This window comes from Podarcis pityusensis (genome assembly GCF_964106645.2).
Source record: "Podarcis pityusensis genome assembly, chromosome: 10".
In the NCBI taxonomy this organism is placed as follows: Eukaryota; Metazoa; Chordata; class Lepidosauria; order Squamata; family Lacertidae; genus Podarcis; species Podarcis pityusensis.
In genome coordinates this window covers 35,790,093-35,806,509 of record NC_138035.1, presented here as the reverse complement: position 1 = coordinate 35,806,509, position 16,417 = coordinate 35,790,093, and the positions used below count along the sequence as shown (strand labels likewise).

Sequence of the window (16,417 nt, the reverse complement as noted above, 5' to 3'; positions counted from 1 at the left end):
TCGTTTAACAGTGTTAAGAATTGATGGATTTATTAGCATATGATAATGCCAATTAGCTTCTGCCTTTTCTGTCCAATACATACTTACATTTTCTTTAAAAAGCTGTCTGTCTCTGGACAACTACCTGACTATGTTCTGGTCTGGTAGTTGAAGGTGAGAACTGCTGGTAAGAGCTTCTAGAAAAGTATTGCCTTTATAATGTACCGTATTTTTCGCCCTATAGGACGCACTTTTCCCCCTCCAAAAATGAAGGGGAAATCTGTGTGCGTCCTATGGGGCGAATACAGGCTTTCGCTGAAGCTTGGAGAGCGAGAGGGGTCGGTGCGCACTGACCCCTCTCATTCTCCAGGCTTCAGGAAGCTATCAGCAAGCCTGGGGAGCCTGCGGGAGTTCCCACAGGGCTCCCTAGGCTGCGGATAGCAGCCTGCTGCACGGAGCGCGGGCGCGCTGAAGCAGAGCGCCCCGCGCTTCGGGCAGATATCGGCCAGCCCCACAAGCTCGGGGGACAGCGGGGAGGTGCAGCGCCGCCATCCCGCTGTTCCCCGACCTGGTTTTGGGGGGGAAATAAAGGGAAAATTTTCCCTTTATTTCCCCCCCCCAAAAAATTAGGTGCGTCCTATGGGACGAAAAATACGGTAAATATATACTAAAGAAGATCACAAGAAGCTATGTTTGATCTACCGTATTAGTGTTGCTATTAAGCAGAGAATGGGCCACAGAGGAAAAACTGAACTACAGATACATAAGGTGAAATTGATGTTTAATTACAGGTGGCTTCCTTAGCATGCCTAGGAATCCCTCCAGTACTGTTTTACATAATGAATTTTGTGTGCCCAAGAGCTAGTAACTATACTGAATTTCTACAGCTGCCTTTAGAAAGATGAGTGAATGGAATACTGCTCATGCCACTAGCATGCTGATTATAAAGAGAAAGTATGATTGTACCTACCTGAATTGTAGTTTTCCATTCCCAGTGAAAGGTCAGCAGATTGGGTCTTGGCTCTCTGCCCACAGGTCGGAGGCAGGCAGCAACATTTGGGGCGTAGGGCTCCCAGGATTCAGTTTGTGAACTCACCAAGCTCAAGAAAGATCAGGACTTATAGAAAGAAAAACCCAATCCTACACTCCAGACATATATAGAATAAGGAAAAAGTGAAGTGAAGAGCAGATGTACTGCAGCCGGTCTTAAGGGTGGGCCCAGCTGCCCTTTCATTGGCAATGGAAAAGTATGATTCAAGTACTTTTTCCAATTTCTGCAATGAAAGGTCAGTAGTTGGGGACCTTCCAACTGAGGGTGGCTTCCATTGAAGTGAAGTGTCCTGTAAAGGTGCTGGGGGAGGCGCCGGCAGCAGCCCTGCATATTTCTAGTAAAGGAGTGTTAGTGGAGAATCCTGGGAGCCCAACATTGCTGCCTGCCTTTCCGCTGTGGGCAGAGAGCCAAGACCCAGTCTGCTGAACCTTTCATTGCAGAAATGGGGAAATGAGTTCAGCCCAAGCACCAGCACTAGCAGGCTTCTTTCATGTGTTGTACATATTTTACTCACCACAGATTTTCGAATGCTAACACGAGGTTTTGGAATTGGTTTTGTAGGTTTATTATCGAAGCTTTCAGGAAGGGTTGAAGAATGACCTCCTTTTCGAGCCTGAAGTGCTAGTTGGTAGGCTACTTCAAATGCCTGTCCCAATGTGAGAATTATTTCATAGGCTAAATTCTGGAACAGCAACAAACAGCATCATGAAAACAAGTTAGTTTAAACACATTTCTTTTAGAAATCTATAACATTGTCACGTATCACAGAGCTTAATTTTCACACACTGTGGAATACTGCAGAACTGTGATTCCCAAACTTTTTCTCCTGGACCACTTGAAAAATAGCCAAGGGTCTTGGTAGACCACTTAATGGATTTTTCTGCCTGCTTAGCAATTGTAATTCGGTGTACTAGATCCTAAAGTATTTTTTTTATTATTATATAGAATTCAAATTTTACTACAATAAGAAATAAGAGAATCAATAAACATAGAATTAAAAATCATATGTTAATGTAATGGATGTGGTTATGGTGTTACACCAAATATTGTTCTGAGTGCCTTCCCCTCTTTATTGCTGCTTTCTTCATATCCATTGATTCTCCACTCCTGTCATGCCCTTTTCTGCCTTTTTACCCCATTTTTGAAGAACACCTCGCTCTTAAGGGGAAGAAAATTGTGGAACTGGGACCAAGAATATGGGCTTGAGGCATTAAAGCAAGTATTCTCAGCACATCTGTAAAAAGACCATAGCAAGGAGCTGTTCTGCTATATAGATCCTTCTTTAGTTAATTTTCTGTACCTTTTGTATCCTCAGAACACAGACAAAACATTAATTTTCAGTTCAGATGACCGTTAATAACAGAAGCCCTATGAAATTTTTTTCTCTTCTACTCAATTTGTATTAGAAAATGTATTTTGGAGGGTGGGGGAACCAATTCACAGCCACTCTCCATGCAATTTAACTATCTGCATACATTCATTCATTCTTACTTACCAGCCATAACTCAACAAGAGAACTCTAATGCAGTATTTTATAATGCACACATTATTATTTTTCTAAGTATGAAAGCTAAAAGCACTACAGTTATGTGAAGATTTAATATTTTAAAGTTTCATGGCACAAATTTAAATTAATAAAACAGACGCTTCCAGTATACCTATCTATTACTATTTTGTTAAAATTAAAAATAGACAAGAGGTTATCTTGAACACTTATCTTCCAGATGTTGTTGGATTCCGACTCCATCATCCCTAACAATTGGCAGAGCTATCTGAAGCTGATGGCAGTTGGCACCCCACAACATCTGCTGGGCCAAAGATTCCCCACCCCTGCTTTATCATTTACCAGCTGTACATAAATTTATTTTTCAAAAGTCAAATTTTCATTCCTTATAAAGAGTTTCTGTCATTGTTTTCAGAGCCTATTAGAGCATTGAAATGTATAAGAGTATTACTATAAAATCATATTGCCTTATTTAAATCCAGGCATCTTTTCCTAGCCAAAAAACAAAATTGTGCTATCACTTAACATAGATTCCTGAAAGTATAACAAACTATTCAAGATTGCTTTAACTTGGGGGTTCTCAACCTTTCTGTCTACTTAAGAGAGCTGAAAAACACCAAGACCAACAAGTGGTACAAGGGAACAGCCAGTTCCAAAATAGTGTGAGATGAAAGCAGTTTGGCATAATCAGCGGATATCTAATCCATCTTTCCAAATTGCTAAATTCTTTCCTACAGTGTTCTCCTGATGACAAGGTGTTTCAAAGCTAAGCTTTCCTCAGGTCTGCTCTGGAGTTATTGTTACTCATCTTTGTAAAGAGGAGTTTTACTTGTATATCTATCCTATCCCATCATTACGTGCCTCTCAAAGTCTTTATAGCCATCTCCTGTAATTTCTTCTGCCATTCCCCTTTTGCCCTCAACTTGTACCTTATTTCCACCCAACCAAAAAAGCCTGCCAGTTTCTTTCATCCCTCTTTCCTGGTCCTTGCACATTCATTTTTCCTCATATAATACTTGTCTTTTCTTACCCCTTCCTATTACCATCTGATTAATGATCATAAATGTTAACCTGTTACCTGTCTCTAATTTTCTTCAACACCTTCACTGGCCCTTTTACATCAGAAGAGGAAGACCGACCTTTCTCCCCACCCTCATTTTTCTGGCTCCTGCCCATGTATTCAAGCAGTATTCAAGGAGTGGCTGATGCTGCATTGGTCTAATGAAGAGGGCATGGCCAGCAAGCAAGTTTGCACTGGGCAGGCTGTGCTAGTGATGCCCACCTGAAAGTGGCCCCAAACTCACTTGTGGGCCCTAGTCTGATGTCTAGGAAGCACTGCTTTATGAGTAGGAAAAGGTGTGACACGTTTATGTGTGCAAAGCAGTAATCATAGGCAATAATCATTCAACCTGCCTATATCCCCTGGGAAGCTACTGCGAATCATGGCTTTCTATTACTGAATTAGAAATAAGCTACAACACGATAATGATATGAAGCAGCATACTAAATTTGTAAATAAAAGTATTGCCACATTTTTAAAAAGTGAATATTTTTAAAAATGTCCCACCTATTTCAGAAGAGCTGAGCAAAAAAATTATATTGTACCAGGGTTTGTCCTGAACAATCCATCATAGATAAACCGCAACCGAGAACTTGATGATCTGGCTAGTTATACTTCTATTTCTGTGATCCTCGGCATCCCTACTTAGAGGCAAGATTTTTAAATTCAATGGAACTTATCGATTCACAGAATTGTGGCTTTGGAAGAGTCCCAGAGGGTCATCTAGTCCACCCCCACCCCCCGTAATGCTACAAGAATCCTCTTTTCTAGGCTAAACATACCCAACTCCCTCAATTGCTCCTCATAAGGCTTGGTTCACCCCCCCCCCTGCTTACTCCCAGCAATGTGGGGCTAGGATCTTAGCCTAAAGTATTTGCATCTGTCTCAGCAAAATTGCATTCTATGACACCCATTTATAAATATTTTTGATTTTAAAATGTGACCAAGTAGAAATATATTTATAGACCAACCACATCAAAGGCTGTGAACACATGGCAGTAATGGTGATTTGTCTTCAAGTCTTTTGTGATATAAGCAAATGTAGAGAGGTCTTCAGGGTCTTGTGCAGCACAAGAAATGTTACGAATCTCGTGTTCAGCAATAATATTCTAAATGAAAGAAAAAGAAATGGCAACTCAGTGGATTTAATTAACATCATACAGCCCTTCAATCATTCAGCTGCAAAGTGAGAGTATGAACATCTGGGGCAGTGGGAGATGGGGGTAACGTTCCATAGCAACCATAGCAGCCTGGTTTCCCCAAGTAAGCCTCATTAATAACAGCTCAATAAATAATACACTTGGGCAGCCTTTCCTTTGTCAGCAGAGGTAAAAAAAAATGTGTGTATCGGGCAGATAGGAAGACGACATAGATCTGAAGACTACATAACCTTCCCATTCTCCCAACACCCCTCCCTCCCCAAAACAGAATTGGCATAAATATATTTCCTCCCAATTGTTTCTAGTGGGAGGGAAAATACATATGCCAATCTTCAAAAAGAGAGGGAGAGTAAAAACATGCCCACCACTGTGTCCTCCTGTCACTTGGCCAGTAGGGCTTTGGATATACCTGTACTAGTGATTCTGACAATAGATCGTGGTCGTTATTCTACCACTAGCCACACAGAGAACAAGAACATTATAATGGTTTGGATCCAGACTTGTTCCTCTGCAATCAGAAGGGCAACCAGAACCCAGCAAAGGCTCATTGCTCAGTGAAACAGGGATGTGAAGTAGTTAAATGAGCCAAGCAAAATGAAGGGTACTGTCCAGATACATTAACACTTGGTATAGCAAAATGATATTTATACCTTCATTGCATTCAATTTTTCCAAATGTTATTTCACATAAAAACCACCAGGATGAGTTTGTTTAGTTTAAGCTAAGAACTTCAGATGCAATACTGTCACCACAATCCAAAACCCTGTTTGTGAACTGGTGCTGTGGGATTTGGTCATATATGTTTCATCTTTAATCACATACTTAAGAATTAGAATAAATTATCTTCTGAATTTGGATGATGGTTAATCTGCCATGCTCATGTGCCATCCTTAATCTGTTTTTCCCTGTGACAAATTTACTCTGAAAAAGTATATTTTCAGGCAACTATGAACGCTCAAGAGAGCTCATTGAAATATTAATTTAGCAATCTATTTTAATAATGTATACTGAAAACTGGTTATTTGAATCTATGGGCTTGTGTTTTAGAAGAGAATCAAAACTATTAAATCCTCTTATCTCAAATTGTTGGAGCATTTTTAAAACTGTTATTTCTACATAAAGGACCACAATCAAATTAATGATTATGCCTTAATGAGCAATAATTATGTAAAGATCTTTAAACTCAGTGAGGTTTAATACTCATTTAATTTTACACTACTTTGGGTAAAACCAATAATACGTCTTAATTTTACTTCCTTGTTCTTAGTTTCAGAATAGATTGCAGTGATACTAAAAAGCAGGGGTTCGGTTTCCTATGAATGAGAATTAAAAAAAGATTGCCATAGGCTGTTGATGGTTGATAGCACAATATTAGTTTTCAGAACGAATCAGAACTGGAAGGAATGCTTATGTTAAAAGAAGAAGCTCTATAAAGTTCTGTGGACTTCATAGTTTTTAATGTTCATTTCAAGCACTGGTCCACTGAAAGTTGTGCTGGAATTTGAACTCTCTTAAGTGAATATGGCATGTATTTACAGCAGAGGTGGGTAATTTCCAGCCTGCAAGACAATCTTGGCTCTCCAGGCCATTTCCTCCAAGCCACAGCCACTTACCCATCACTGGTGACTTTGGCTGATGGGTGAGAGAATAGGGTTTAATCCCATGTTGGCTGTGCCACCCTGTTTCCAGCAGGGAACAAGATCATGCTGCATAGGCAGCAGAATTTAATCTCTACTCATCAGACATTAAAGCCCTTTCCTTTTCCCTTAATCAGCTAGGGGGTGGCATGCAGATGGGAAACGCTGCCACCCACCTGCTTACAGCAGAAGTAGAGCAGCTTCCCCACATTTGCAGGAGGGGGAAGGGTGCTTTGCCACTTTAAGGAAGTCCCTGTGCTCCTGATAGAAATGTAGTGATTGCCCAAGACCTACTGTGTAAACTACTTAATGGGTACAAACAACCTAGTGGGAAACAATATTACATTTTACTACAATTAGTGGATCAAGTGCTAACTTTGTACTTTTAGGCCGCAAGCTTATACACACAACAATGGAAAACAATGGGACTTACTTTTGCATAAACGTACAGGATTTTACTGCTAAGGGATCTCAGCTGTGCCTATATTTTCTTGACTTATTGAATATGTTTTAAAAATAACAAGGGAATAGCCTGTGTGTTTTGTTTGCCTGAGTTTAAATGCCCTGTTGCTTCCAGATGGGGACGGAGAAAACAATGCTGGGAAAGGACAGGAACTTACACTTTGAAAACAGGTGGCCATACATGTGGAAGAACATTTTATTATAAAATGTATGAGTAGCCAAATGATGCCTACCTTATTTGTTGCATCAATAAATTTTACCCCTTTATAAGAGACTGATAAAACAATAGTAGGAACTTTCTTCATTTGTTCTGTAGACTTCTGAAATATTAAAAACAAACATGAAAGAATGTGGTGTATTGAACAATGTACATCTGATTTTCTTTCCCAAGACAACAATATACTACACTCAACTGTATGGAATGGGAAATAGAGGATATATCTCATTATGTATTTTAATAGCCCATCTCTGAAAATGAGTGGAATAAGCCACCACATGCACATACATAGTACAAGAGACATGAATACTGGTTTGATTGCATTGCTTCCAAGCGCTGGGAGGATTTAATGGAGGATAAGGCATTCAGGTGCTACTAGCCATGATAGCTATGATCTACCTCCACTGTCCAGTTTGGGGACTCACAAGCGGGAAGACTGTTGTTGCACTCAAGTCTTGCTTTTGGGCTTCCCATAGGCATCTGGTTGGCCACTGTGAGAACAGCATGATGGACGAGTTGGGCCAGCAGGGCTCTTGTTACATTCTTAAGAAGTAATACAAAAGTGGCTGGCTTTGCTTTGCCTCTGACAAAGCAGCAGCAAAGTTTCTTGGATAGTATTGTAGCAGATTTTTATCTGGACAATTGAAGCTACTTCATCTACTCTGGTGCTTATTTACGAGATGTTTTGCTTTAACAGACCTGCACTTCTATTTCTTTGTAATAACTTGTCTGATTTGTAGTTTGTTGTGGCCTGTGGTCAAACAAACAAAATTATTCCCTACCCAACAATATAAACTATTTATTTCTTAAATTTACATCCCACCCTGCCTCTCAAAGGAGCCCAGGGCAGCAAACAACTAGTGGTAATAGTGCCATATTGCAAACAAGTGCAAAATAAAGTACTTTAAGTAAGTTTCTTCTAGCTGAAAGATACACTGAAAGCTAGACAGTATACGGAAAAAACTTGTCAAAGGAAAACAATGAGCTTGATGGTAGAAAAGCAAAAGCTTGGTGGAAAAAGATGAGGATTAAAATGTTTCCTAACTGTAATGAAATAAATCCATGGCCATACCTACATGACCTCAGTAAACCCAACTTTAGCTATATATGAGATTTTGGGGGGCCATTTGAGGCATTTTGACCTCCCTCCCCACCAGTGGGACAGCACTTACATTGCTTTCTAATGCCCCTCAGGATCACATCCTTATTCTTTGATACACTACAACTTTTAATGCTAAAGTAGCCTGACTGATTATCCCACCTGTATGCACTTGTGTAGAAGTACTGCAGTTTCCTTTGATATTTTAAGGGTTTTAGAGATTTTGTCACTTCCTAAAAAACTCAAAAATTTCTGTAAAAGGGCCATATTATTTTATCTATGTTTAATATAATCTGTGTCTCTTTTTAGCAAAAATAACACAAAGCAGTTACCAACTGAAACACTGAACAAGAAAACATCCAACAGACAATAAATAACAGGAGAAGGAAAACATATTAAAATGATTAGTTAGCTCCCAATTATAAAGATTTTTGAATTATAAAGAAAAATAAAACTTTTTATTTGTATAGTTCTACATTTAGATGGGATAAATATAGATATTAATTATGCTTAATAAGTGTTGAGTTAAGATGCCAACAGTTTTCCTCTTCTTCATACAAATAATATATTTGAGCACCAAAGAAAGAACATACAGAATGTATAATGAGAAAGATTGAGGTTATGGTTTATACGTATTTAATTGACATCCTTGGAACACCTTTAAAAAGCATCAGCCTTTATCTCCCCAAAACTAAATATCAGTCTCTTATTTACACTTTGCTGCAGATAGAAACAAATAAACAAAATGAAATAATTTGTATTTTCAATGGTATATATTCTTAATCATTTCATAAATTTGCAATTACACATGAAAACAATGATGCCAATGAGATGTTAAGACTTTATTCTTATCTAAATAGATTTTGTTGGACAACTGCCAGTGACACAATTGTAGGATATTCTTATAATATCCATATTCCAAGGGATTTATAATGTCTTAAGTGAAAAATATGTTATGATTGTGCATTATCACTCCTGAAATGTGACTCCACACTGATCTCTCCTGTCCCTGCTCTCAGCAGTTGTTTTTAATACTATACTATTATGGGTTTTCTGTCTTGATTAGCATGAACAGGCTTATTGCTGTTTTGCCTGAAATACTTGAAGGATTATCAGAGAATTAACCAAAGGAATTAGCCAATATACCCTGATGGTACTAGCTTTTGGAACGTAGCATCCATCAATGTCTGGGGGAAGGAGAAGGAGACTACTAGAAGGATCCCTCCCCCCGCCCCCTTTTAATTTGAGCAGAGAAAGGAGTCTGAGTTTGTTAAAGGAAAAGTACTTTGGTGGTTTCGGTTGTTCTCCTTGGGAAACTGAAACAGGACTAGTGGTTTTGCTCTCTGCTTTAAATGTTCTGCTTGAATTTTTGTAAATGGGCAGGCATTACAAAAAGACATCATTTTCCTCCAGTACTCCCTTGGCCAATGGTGGCCAGCGATGTAAAGGTAAAGGGACCCCTGACCATTGGGTCCAGTCGTGGCTGACTGTGGGGTTGCGACGCTCATCTCGTTTTATTGGCCGAGGGAGCCGGCATACAGCTTCCGGTGATGTAATTTGCTACAAATAGCTGCCAGTGGACCATGCATAGCAATTGACGCAGGATTGGAATTTCCATATTTACCCTTTAGGTGCCAGGAGGAAGCAGCGGAGGTGGGAATGACACTGCCAGCCCCATGCACAGGCATGGTTATTGAGTCCCTGCAAATGTTAGCAGCCTGTGTCTGTGCTGGAAAAATCATCCACCCAGTAAACACCACTCAGCAACTTCCATCTGAATCACTGCCTCCCAGCAGTAAAGGTGGAAATTCTCTCTCCGCGCCCCCTCATCATATTCCAAGGGATTTAAAATGGCTTACTCTTTCCCCAAGGGAGTTCCCAAGTTCCACCAAAAAGGGGCTTGAGTATCCAGTCCTATGGGAATTTACTAGTCAAGTTCTCTGTTAAGGAAATGCTTGGCCTGCTAAATCTTATTATATTCTCTACAGAAATAAAAAGATGCAAGGGGGGGCGGAATTACTTATCAAGAGGTAGGAAACGTACAACATGCATGCAGATGGAGGTTTTAGTGGTAACATGAAAAACTATGTAACATATGTATAACTAAAGTATAAAGAATATTACAAAAAAAATCCAGAGTTATTTCATTTAATGTACAACATAGATGGAAGTGAGGCAGTTACAAGTGAAAATCCGGCCTATTACAGCCGTTTTGAAAAAGTAAGGTTTACTCACCCTCATTTTTGCACAGGCATCCTGCGTTGATTCTGTGCCTCTTAGTTCTTTTACCAGCATAGAACCTAAATACTTATGAAAGAAACAAGGCACTGTTTTCTGAAGTTATGAAACAGAGTAAGCAAAATTTCAAAGAAAGCTTATTTGCTGACCTAAAACATTCTAGGGAAAGTAGATAATGTAAGATACAGCCCTGCTTCTTGAATTCCCTCTTCTCAGAAGTACACTTGGTGCTGACACTTTGGCACCAAGTAAAGCCCTATCTGTTTGTGCCAGGCATTTTCAGTGTTTGAATGTATTGATTGGTGGTTTTAGCTGCTCTTGTTGTTTAAAAGGGTTTTAAGATTTATGATTGTGTTTTATGTGCTTTTAAGAATTTTGCTGTCCAGCCTGGAATCTATTGAGCTAAATCTTCTTCATTAAATCAAATCTATAATTTCCCCTTTCATAATGTTAGATTTTACAAAGTGTTATTTCATGCTCTTTGTCTAAGTTAATTTATTAGCAGTACTAGCAGGTATTGTTGTTGTTGCTGATGTTATTATTAATTACCCACCCTAAGATCCCGAAGTTGAGTTACAACAATTTTAAATTCATTAAAAACAGTTTAAAACAACTTAGTTGTCAAAGGCCAGGATAAAGAAGTGCGCGTTCATTATTCAACTGTATAGTGAACTTGCCAGACACACATCTGTGGGGAGGAACCTCCACAACCTAGGGGCTGCTACAGGGAATGCCCTGTCTGGCAACATGAACCCCTGAGCCAGGAGTAGAGGAAGGGAGGTGCGGGTTGCCCTGGGTGTCACCACCAATGGGGGTGACAAAATGGGGTGGCACTCACTGCGGGAGCCTGCAGCGCACCTGAGCCACATGTCTCTCCTGGGAGAGACGTGGTGGCTTGGGTGTACGCAGGCTCTGCGCTGCTCAAACTGTCCACCCACTGCCTCCTCCCCACCCCCCCAGCTGTAGGGCGGCTGAGTGGGAGGAGGCAGGCAGACTCCAGAGGCCCCACAGTGCACCCTGCCCTATGGGCAGCTCGCCCCGCCCCTGGGCACGCCGCCCCAGGCGCCCAAGTGGCTTCCTCCGCTGCTGCCCTGAGCTTCTGCATTTTTCACCTTTAAAACAGAGGAACACCTACAGATGTCATATTCATAGGGAGAAGTCATCAAAAACAAAACCAAGGATTTACTCTTAAAACCTATGTATATACCAGCTGTCCATATACAAAAAGAAAATAAAAAGTCACACTACTGTGCAGTTACAGGACCATGCAGGGTACACACGTGATGTAAAGTTACTTAGGTTGTAATTCTAATGTTGGCCAAAGGGCAGCTGAGGGGCACATGTGCCAATCCACCAGTGGAGGAGTTCTGCCTCTGGGGCACTTTTATGACCCTGAAGGAGCCCCTGGCATGTTCAGTGGGTGTAGATGCAGTGCCAGTGGCAGGGCATGAAGGGGGCATATTGGATGTAGACTGCAGGAGGCCTTGTATTCCCTCATTACCCTGAAAAGCACAAAAACTCTATACTAGTCCTAGAGCAGGTGTAGTTATTCTTCGTTCACTGATGTCAATGGGATAAAATGGAGATGGACACATACAGAAAAATGAGAAAGATGCCACTACTGCTACCTTCTACCGTGGCTGGAGCAGGCTAGTGATGCCAAAGAAACAGTGGATCCTTTCATGAAATTTCCACCACCACATTATTGCTCAGTGGTATACATTCATCTTGGTATATAACATTTTATTTAGTTCACTATTGTGTGTTACCAGGAAATTCTGTCCAGGATCATAAAGTCCAGTATTATAATTCTGCAAAAAAAAAGCCTAAATCATCTCAGTACAGTTGAATTAAAGCTGTGAAGCTTTTTTTCCTTTTTAAAAAATAACGTGTGTAACACACTGCTGCTCAAGATGTAAAAGGGTGGTTTTTTGGTGTGTTTTTTTAAAAAAGATTAAGTCTTATTAGAGCCTAATTTCTTTCTATTAAGTGAGTAGTAGATTTGACAGATTCTTCAAGGCTTTTGATAAAACCAAGGACTGGTAATTTTTAATAGCACCACTTTTAAAACAGCGATTGAAGTGTTTGCTTCCAATGTGCTGGAATCAGCATGTGAACAAAATGAAGTACTTCACACAGCAAGAATTTTATAGAAGGCAGTAGTACCACAAGATGTGGTAATGGTCACTAGCTTAGAGAGATTTTAAAAGGAATTCGGGCAAATTAATGGAGGATTAGTCTATCAATATGGGAGCTAAATTCAATATCCATGTACACAGGCTGTGGTGTAGTTCTGAGTACCTGATTCTGGGGACAAGCCTGGGTGGAAAGCTATGGTTGTCTTCATGTCATACTCAAAAACCTTGAAAACAATGCATCTGGGTTCCCCTTAGGTTCTCTCTCTACCACCACCTTTTTATATATTCATGAGACTTTGGAGGTCAATGGCATAAAAATCTTGATGTTTCTTTAATAAAGAGCAGGGACCGAAACACAGATTTAAAGATAAAGCTACAATTTCCATCTGTATTCCGTTCACAATAATGTGAAAATTTTTATTTGTATCATTTTTGTTTCTGTAAGAAAGACGTTATAGTTGTGCTAGGTAGAGAAAAAGACTACCAAAATGTTAATGGTCACTCCTTAAACTGGACAATTTCCAACTATTCTCAAAGAAAACATTGAGTCTGGCAAACTTACAAATGCTTTGTAATCGCATGACTGGAAGATTAGTTTCTCTGGATGATGCTGCCAATATTGTACCGGTGTTGATGCTGTTGCCTCATTAGGAGGTCGTAAGGTAATTGATGGTTCACCCCAGTCTCCAGTCTGAAAATCAGATGTATTCAAAAAGCAACGTAAACTGAAGGCAATTAGCATATTTCACTGTGGTTGCAACCATGGCATTTTGGCTACATATTATTATTTACAGTACGTGCCATTCTGAAGAATAAAAACAACTTATGAATGCCCATATAGTCAGCATTTATTACTTCACTACAGCCTCCAATCTGAGTTTTCTAGCAAGGAGCAATGTCAAAAATAGGAAGACATTATTTAAATGCCGCTGCTACTTATACACCATTGTTATCCTTGTGCATAAGAAACTAACAGCTTGCCTATATAGATGAGTGTTTGGAAGTAAGCCTCATGATTTCAAGCACCTATAGGATTGTAATACAACAAGACCCATACTCAAATCCACTTTGTCCAGTTTTGCACAGTTTGCACAGGATTGCAACCTGTGCCTGTGCCCATTTGCTTATGAGAAAGCCCAACTGTAATCATTGGGACTTGTTCTGTAATCCTAGGAAAGCCTCCTTAGAAGCAGGCTCCACTGAATTCAATGAGGCTTCCTCCCGTTTAAGTGTATATAGGACTGCAGTCTTATTTTGAGGAAACTTTGATGAGGATCTGAATATGTCTCTTAACTCAACTACCACCAAGATGCTTGAATTTAATTAATTTTCTTACAGATAAAAAAGCAAATATTTAAACTGATTTAACAAAATGGTTGCATTTGGAAAGTACTTTCTAAATCTATATGTATTACAACAAATCTTACAATTTGCTTATCTTTGACTTCTGAGCCTTTTTGTCCCAGTTTAATATACTCTTTCTACTCACTGTTTTTCAACTCCGTTGAGATCAAATCGGCAACTGTTTGTTAAAAGCTTACTAACAATTTTAAACAAACTTTAGAAATAAGAGGTTGGATCCAGGAAAAGGCCTGCAGAAGGAAGGAAGCAGAATCTGGTTTTCTGCTCCTCCTCCTCCCCCTGGCATCCCCACCCAGCTTCTCATGAGGATCAGGGGAGTGAATGCGGTCGATCTGTAAAAAGTAGGCTAGTTGCCTTTTGTGAGTGGGAGCTCTGGTCGCAGAATATGCTCTGACAACTCATGGGGGATTCCTCCTTTGTGCCACAATTCATCCCATTTGGCAGGATCCCTGTTACTCAGGAGACTGCTTGGGCAGGGTAGAGGGCAGAAAAAACCAGCTTCTGCCAGCTCCCTTCTGTAGCTTTTTCTCTGGCTCCATCCCAAGATTAAATCAAAGCAACTGAAACACGTAATTGCTGTTGAAAGCAAATGAGAAAATTCCAATGAAAGAAAATGTCGTTTCATTTAATAAACCAGGACAGAGCAAACAAAACAAGCATTATACATCCATTTTCATGGGCCACACAATCATGACAAGACAGAGGTTGGTTTGTACAGATCTACGAGGACAAGCACAAGGTAAACTGGAAGACATCAAAATTAATAGTAACCTTCCAACGTGAAAACTGAAGCAGGAGAGCAGAAGACAAAACAAGCAGAAACAACTTTGTGCCAACATTACTGCCTCATTGAAAACTAACAGTAATGCAATTGCAGATGTGGTACTTTCCTTTAAAAGTGCTTCAGAGATATATAAATTGGCATCTTGCAATTAACTATTAACTCCTGTGCTTTTCTGGATATATATATTTTTGGTGGGAGGGAGGAGGTGTTTGGGTAGACTTGGCAGATACACTACATTTCCAGCAAGTAGCGCTTTATCTAATCACTATTTCTTGATGCTGGAAAATGCTGAAACTGTGAAATGTCTGTTATGTAGACAATAATAAAATAATAGTTAATACTTAGCTTTATATAGCACTTTAGAATGTTTAAACCGTGTCACATGGATTAACATTTTTGCAGTTGCCAATATCAACATTAGACATTCATAGTTTTTAAACATGGAGACTCTATAAGGATAAATTATCTGTCTTTGAGCCCATTCAAAATTTATGCAGTGCCTCTTTGCCACATGTATAATGGTATTCCGTTGGTGAAATATGGAAGGGCTTTTCAAACACCCAAGGGCATACAGTGGATATGTATTCAGGCACTGACATTGGCCACAATTTTCTTGCCTATGCTCACTGCATTTTTACTGCAATTTTCTTCTTCACACTTTACAGTATTCAATATCACAAATATCAGTTATATATAGCAAACGTGTGCTTAAAAATAAGAGTCAGCCTTTGATTTTACCATCCTCAAATGCTGGGCATAATCCTGCGAAACATCTTTTAGGAATATATTTAGCTCTATCACTTAATCTGTTGCACTAACAAGTATTTCACTTTGACTACATTGTGACCTTGTGGAATTATCACTGGATATGGCAATTCAGTGTAGTGGACAAAAAAATGTTAAAGGCTTGCAGTTTTATTTTCCATTTATTTAAGTAATCTTATTAATATCACTCAAAGAAATGTGATTACACTCTGAGATTACACTTTATTCCATCCGAAGGCTCAACTTGTCAAGACTATTGTTAAGATGACAGAATGCTTGGTATCTGCTTGTTTTAAAGCTCTGGACAGTACGTTTTAGCAAAATAAGTATTTGCTTTTGTATGAAGATTTATTCTGAGTATAAAAACTTTAGGATGTAGAACAGTAACAAATGCCAAAAAGAGAGGTGGCATAGAATCTTCCTATATATACCCCACTGTCAAACCATGTCCATGATCCAGAGCCCTTTGTGTTCTTGTTCCCTATGTAAATTCATACTTCTCCACTCTAGGATACATTGTTACAAATGAACATGGAACCCTTTAATTTCGCAGTTTTACAGATTTTATACTTTTCAGAATTTACAAAAAATGTCCAGACTAGCTGTTCTCAGTCCAATAGCTAAAAAGTGGAACCTACAGCTGAAATGAGAAAATGTTCAGCAATCTGGATCAAGGTCTTACAAAAACCATAGTGCCTTTAAACAGGTAAAATTATGATTTTGGTGGCAGAGGCTGCAAGTATGGAATCTAAACAAAATAAAATTGAGACGTAAGTATAAGTAAGTACAGAAAGCTAATTGCAGTCAAACATATGTCTACCACATAAGTACTGTTTTCCAAATCTATGTTATGATCCAGCTAAATGGGAGAACTCTTATGTCCCAGTTATTTAATTGGGGGTATTTAAGTACCTTGGAAGCCGAACTCCTTGGCTCCCAAACGATTGAAACCTGGAAGTGA

General features: G+C 39.4%; 1 protein-coding gene across 17 annotated transcripts in view; it reads right to left on the bottom strand.

The window, feature by feature from the left end:
• The window catches only part of ANKS1B (ankyrin repeat and sterile alpha motif domain containing 1B), a 353,409-nt gene that overhangs the window by 2,516 nt on the left and 334,476 nt on the right, over nucleotides 1-16,417 (bottom strand). For all 17 annotated transcript variants that reach the window (XM_081022470.1, XM_081022465.1, XM_081022475.1 and 14 more), the window contains 5 exons: nucleotides 13,108-13,236; nucleotides 10,405-10,476; nucleotides 7,087-7,173; nucleotides 4,566-4,703; nucleotides 1,545-1,712 (listed from right to left, as the gene is read on the bottom strand). In XM_081022470.1, the coding sequence (XP_080878596.1) occupies nucleotides 1,545-1,712; nucleotides 4,566-4,703; nucleotides 7,087-7,173; nucleotides 10,405-10,476; nucleotides 13,108-13,236 (594 nt within the window). The remainder of the gene's footprint in view (nucleotides 1-1,544; nucleotides 1,713-4,565; nucleotides 4,704-7,086; nucleotides 7,174-10,404; nucleotides 10,477-13,107; nucleotides 13,237-16,417) is intronic.